Source organism: Tupaia chinensis, unplaced genomic scaffold (assembly GCF_000334495.1).
Source record: "Tupaia chinensis unplaced genomic scaffold, TupChi_1.0 Scaffold000231_1, whole genome shotgun sequence".
Lineage (NCBI taxonomy): Eukaryota > Metazoa > Chordata > Mammalia > Scandentia > Tupaiidae > Tupaia > Tupaia belangeri.
The window spans coordinates 2,554,854-2,560,844 of NW_006159706.1; the positions used below are offsets into that span (position 1 = coordinate 2,554,854).

The 5,991-nt window shown below is 44.8% G+C and overlaps 1 protein-coding gene across 1 annotated transcript in view; it reads left to right on the forward strand.

Annotated features, from left to right (window-relative positions):
• Positions 1-4,239, forward strand: part of NFATC2IP (nuclear factor of activated T cells 2 interacting protein) — a 14,361-nt gene extending 10,122 nt beyond the window's left edge. The window contains exon 8 of the mRNA XM_006148248.3: positions 1,886-4,239. Within this exon, the coding sequence (XP_006148310.1) occupies positions 1,886-2,044 (159 nt within the window). The 3' untranslated portion in view covers positions 2,045-4,239. The remainder of the gene's footprint in view (positions 1-1,885) is intronic.
• The last annotated feature ends 1,752 nt before the right edge of the window (positions 4,240-5,991 follow it).

Here is a 5,991-nt window from a genome sequence, read left to right on the forward strand (position 1 = left end):
GACAGACAGAGAGAGACATAGAGACAGAAAGCGAGAAATCACCCCCCGGGGGGGTGGTCACGCCGTAATCCCTTCTCCTCCATTCTCCTCTCGGGATCTTGGGCACACACGCACATGCGCCCGGCGTGAGTTTTAAGCCACCGGGTCCAGGACGCGAACTGCGGTCGACTACGTGGTAGTCCAGCGACATAGCCATTACGCTAACTGCTGGTTCCCCTTTCTTTTTTTTGCACGAATGCATTAGATAGGCCTTTATTTGGTTGTATTTTGTTTGTTTGTTTGTTTTCCATAGGGTACATGCACTCACTGGAGACAGACAGAGAGGGAAAGTGAGAAATCACCACCCCAGGGATTTGGCCATGCTGCAATCCCTTCTCCTTCATTCTCCTCTTGGGGATTTTTGGGTATGCACACACATGCACTTGGCATGAGTTTCAAGCCACTGGGTCCAGGGCTTGAACTGCGGTTGACCATGTGGGAGTCAAGCACCTTAGCCACCATGTCACTTATTGGCCCCAGGTCTTTGTTTTTCTTTTAAATTTCCAAAGGGTGCATGCACTCAGAAGAGACAAGGAGAACGACAGCATCCTTCGATGGGATGTGGTCATGCGGTAATCCTTCCTCCCGTTTTTTCCATCTCTTCAGGATTTAGTGTGCACAAGTGCACATGCCTTGCATGTTTTTCAGGCTGTGGGGCCAGGATTTGAACTGCAGTCAGCAATGTGGGATCCAGCTCCCTTACCCAGTAGACTATGATCCAGTCCCAGGATTGCCTTTGATGTCCATATTGCTACCAACAGTCTCTTCAAGGCAGTCAAGGCTTTTTCTAGTGTATATTTCAAAGTTCTTCTAGCCTCTCCCAATTCCAAAGCCACTCCCACATTTTAGGCTTTTATTACCTCACTTCTGTATTATGGTGGTTGTAACAAAGCACCACAAACTGAGTAGCTTAACAGAACGATTTGGGGACCAGCAGGTGACTTGGTTAATGGTGCTGGATTCCTACATGGCTGACTGTGGTTTGAGTCCAGGACCTGGTGGCTTGCTTTCTCCCTTTCTTTCCCTCTGGTCAAATTAAGTGGTAACAGTAATAATAATAACAAAAGGAAATAGATAAATAAAGAATTCTTTAAAAAAAAAAAACTGGGCAAAAAAAAAAAAAAAAAACAGATTGGGCTAGCTGGTGATATGGTAGTATGGTAGTTAAGGTGGCTGGATCCCACATGACTGCGGTTTGAGTCCTGGACCTGGTCATGACACGTGCATGTGAGTGCATGCCCAAAATCCTGAGAGGAGAATGGAAGAGAAAAGACTGGTGTGACCATTCCTCCTGGAGGGGGCTGCTTTCTCACTTTCCCTCTCTCTCTTTCTCTGGTGAGTGCACATATCCTCTGTTAAATAAAAAGAAGAAGGGGCCAGCAGTTTGCATGGTGGTTAAGGCGCTGGACTCCCACATGGCCAACCATGGTTCAGGTTCTGGACTGAAATCTTGCTGGGCACGTGTACTTGCAAGCCCAAAATCCTGAGAGGAGAGTGGAGGAGAAGGGACCGTGGTATGGTTATCCCCACTGGGGATATCTCACTTTCTCTCTCTGATGAGTGCATACACCCTACAGCAAAACCTAAACAACAACAGCAAAACAACATAGATTTATTCCCTCACAGTTTTGGAGGCTAGGAGTCTGACATCAAGGTATCAGCAGAGCCATGAACCCACCGAGACTGAGTAGGATCTTCTTTTGTCTCTCTCTTCCCAGCTCGTGGTGGGAGCTGGCAACCTTGGTACTCCTTGGCTTGCAGCTGCTCCAACAGCCACTCTATCTGTCCCTACAGAATCTCCCCACTTCCCCTTTCAAATTCTTATCTTTTTGTCCTCTCCATCCAGGATTCTCCTCTCAAGACCCTCATGTCCCGCTATGAGGAGGCCATGGGACTCTCAGGACACAAGCTCTCCTTCTTCTTTGATGGGACAAAGCTTTCAGGCAAGGAGCTGCCAGCCGATCTGGGCATGGAATCTGGAGACCTCATTGAGGTCTGGGGCTGAAATCCCATTCTCTGTTGAGAGGCCTGGTCTTGGGGAGAATGTCTTCCCCCACCGTTTTTTTTTTTTTTTTTTCTTGGCCTCATAAGGACCACCAGTTGAAATAGAAGTTTGAACTTACCTTTATTCTGAAGCAAAATCAAGGAGTGACCTTCGATCTCATGACCCTGGTTTCAAGCCGTTAACTGTTGATACTTGGTTAGTTGTATTGTAGTTATTGCTGCCCTAGGTGGCCACAGGTTATGCTCTTTGTGGTCCCTACAACATGGAGAAGAGATCTGCCCGCCTCCTACACTTCACTTCCAGCATCACCATTCCCTTCACTGAAAAGTTTGTTTTATTAGTATTGTAACTTGGCTTGTATTTAGAGTGAGTCGAAATACATGATGGTTGGGTATGGGCTTCCAAGCCTGGGGTTTATATCACTTTTAGGACCAGCAGTCCTAAAAGTTTGCCTTAGTCTCGTGTGGGGGTCGGGAGTTGGGGCATATACACTGGTGTGGTTCCTTGGCTTGTGAGGAAATAAATCAAGCTCACGTACACATTAGCTTTAGCATAGACAGCCAACTGTACACAATGTTTCCTTTCATAATGAAGCCACCCCTGGAGACTTTTTAGAAGGATAAAGAATAAAGTGGATTCTTAGCCCTGGGCATCTTCCTCACCCTAAGGACCCTTTATAGCTACGCTTTCTGGTACACACTTCCTGATTCAAACATTTAAGGCATAACTGAGCACTTTCAGCCGTTTTGTTTTAGATCTCAGAACATAGACCCCATGCAAGGATTCTCTGGTTATGTATTTCCTCCCAGTCATGCCATCTCTTCCACAGATACCCAATCTAATATGTTTACTACATGTCTGAATATGAATGTATCTTGTAAAAATACAATGTTTTATGTGTGGATATACTTTTACTGTACGCAAGTGGCATTGTGCAATAGATCGCTCAGTATACATTAGGTCCATCTCTGTTGCATATTCTAGATCTTTGTCACTGACTTCCGTGGTTCTCCACAGTAGTGTCAGTTATATTTTACATGCCCACGCCAGAGGTTGTGGAACCCTGTTGTCTCCAACCTCTCGTATGCAAGGTTACGATCAACATCCTTTGATGTGTCCTTTTCTGGGCCTGTGTGAGTTCTCTAGCATATGTAGCCAGGATGCGATTACAGGTCACACAGGTTAATTTCTCTGTGGGTTTCCATGTATTATTTTTAGAAAAAGGACTGACCCTCCTCTTAAGGCTTCCCGTTTCTCCTCATCCTCACCAGCACATGGTATAGCCCAGTTTTCTAGGGTTTGCCAGTCCAGTGGGTATAAAGTAGCACTGTGTTTAAATGCACATTCACTCAATCACCATTAATTTTGGGAGTTTTTTCCACATACCTATCAGCCTTTCTGGCTTCTTTTTTTGTGACTTGCTCATTTTCTCACGGGGGGCTTCCTATTTTTTCTTTTTCTCTTTTTCTTTTTATCTTCAGGAGTTGCCTCGTACATTCTTGGGCAATTGCAAATGACTCTCAGAATAGCACTTTGTGTATCTAGCGGTATCTCACTGGATAGAGATTCTTAATGTTGATGAATGAACTATTTTGTCATAAGTTAGTTGCTTTTAGATTTTTTACTTAAAGCTAGTTACAATAGTTTACATTTTCTTTGCTAGTTCATTATTTTTTCCTTTCGTACTGAAGCCATTAAATAAGGCTAAGGCCCGGCTAGTACCGCTGGGGTGGTATCTTGGCTGGCATCTGTTCTGAGAGCTAAGCACTGGTTGATGCCCGGCTGTATTTTTGTTAAGTATTTTTTTTGTTTGTTTGAAGCAACTTTAATTAAAGTAAACACAACATTGACTCCTGGTTGTTAAATATTGAACATCTCTTTTACTATTCAAAATGCACCTTTGTATGTGAGCTCCAAGATACGTCTTTTACCACATAATGAGCCAGTTTACTCTTTACTGTCTACTAAAAAAGCCATTAGTCTTCCACTGATATGTGGTATGATTTTAGCAAAAGTATCTCACCTTCTTTAAAAAGTTGTTAGAATGTGGCGTTCCTTTGAATTTTGTATTAAATAATCTGTGATATGTTACATAGCACTCAATTTTTTTCAGGTCTTTATGTCCATTAATTAATAAGTTTGAACACATTAAAATGATATATTCAGTCTCAACAGAATAAACGAGAATACATTCATCTTGTGTTTATGTGAGGATTTCTGTCTTTGTGGCCCCCACACAACCCCCACTTAAGAGCTTTGTGATAAAGACCTTATTTATTCTCTCACATCCATTCTTCCTCCTTGCAGCGCAAGAGAAACCCATGGGTTTTGTTTTCTTTTAATTGCCAGAGGGCATGCACACTTGCCAGAGAAAGAAACAGGGAGGAAGCATCCCCTGACAGGACATTGTCATACACAATTCTTTTTCCTCCATTTCTCCATCCCATCAAGATTTTAGGCATCCATGTGCATGCACCAGCATGTGTTTCAAATGGGATTCAAACCACGATCAGTCGTGTGGGATCCAGCTCCCTAACCACTGTGCTCCAGGACTGGCCCTGAACTCGTGGTTTTCTAATGAAGCACAGAGACATTCAGATGAGCAGTACTTCCTAGCCTTTGTGTAGCTAGATGTGGCCAAGTGCCTTCATTTGGGGTGTACGTGGGAGAAGAGTGCTCCTTCCACAAAGCGTCCACAGCGGGCAGCAGGTACTCCTCTTCTTCGTTTGCTCCCTGCCTATCGACTGGAAGCAGCACAATCCTACAGACACGAGGTGACCTGGAGTAGCAGCCATGCAGGGCAGACAAGGCGGGAAGGAGCCTGGGTCTTAGCCTCCCTGTGGTACCTACTAGCCCCACAGCACTGACCTTTTATATGAAAAAGGAACTCAGGTACTGCTTAAATCACTTATTTTAGGATCTGTCACTTACAACCCACCCCGTTCTGACCTTCGGATGTCGCTATTGCAAGCAATATTGCAGTGATCCCCTCTGGGTATTCGAGGATTTTCTCAGAGGTTTGTGTTCAGGAGTGGAGGCATTCTTTGAATATGGACTGACACAGCTTCTCTTGAATACTGTCAGACTGCTAATTGTCTCAGTCCATTTTCTGCTGCTATAACAAGAGAACAGACAGGGTAATTTATACAGAAATTTATTTCTCCCAGATTTGGAGGCTGAGAAGCCCAACATTAAAGGGCCACATCTGGTAAGGGTCTGCGTCTTTGGAGGAAGGGCAAGTGAGCATGCAAGGCAGTAAAGGAAGTCCACTTTTAAAAAATTATTTAATGTTATTATCATTATTATTATTTTTAAAATTTGGCCAGGAAGAGACAGAGAGAGAGAGAAAGCGAGACAGTAAGCCGCCAGGTCCGGGACTTGAACTATAGTCGGCCATACCAGTGCCGCGGGAATCCAGCACCTTAACTACCATGCCATCTGCTGGCCCGAGACTACTTTTTTTTTTTTTTTTCCTGCAGGGCTTGTGCACTTGCTGGAGACAGAGAAGCGACAAGGGTGGTAAGAAAGCACCCCCCTCAGCAGGGGGTGGCCATGCCACAATCCCCTCTCCTCCATTCTCCTCTTGGGATTTTGGGTACTTACACATAGTGCCTGGAGTGCTTTTTTGAGTACAGGACTCGAACTATGTGTGGGCCATGTGAGATTCAGCTGCCTTAAAACCTCCACACTGGGGGCTGGCAGGTGTTATAATGGTTAAGGTGCTAGACTCTCACATGGCCAGCTGCAGTTCAAGTCTCTGGTGACTGACTACATGCACCGGACCCAAGGAGGCCACTTATCATCATCACTTTTTTTTTTTTTTTTCTTAAAGAGATTTTTGCTGTGGGGTGCGTGTGCCCGCTGGAGAGAGAGAGAGAGAGAGACAAAAGCCACTGGGCCTGGGACTTGAACTGTGGTCGACTACATGGGAGTCCAGCAGCATAAAC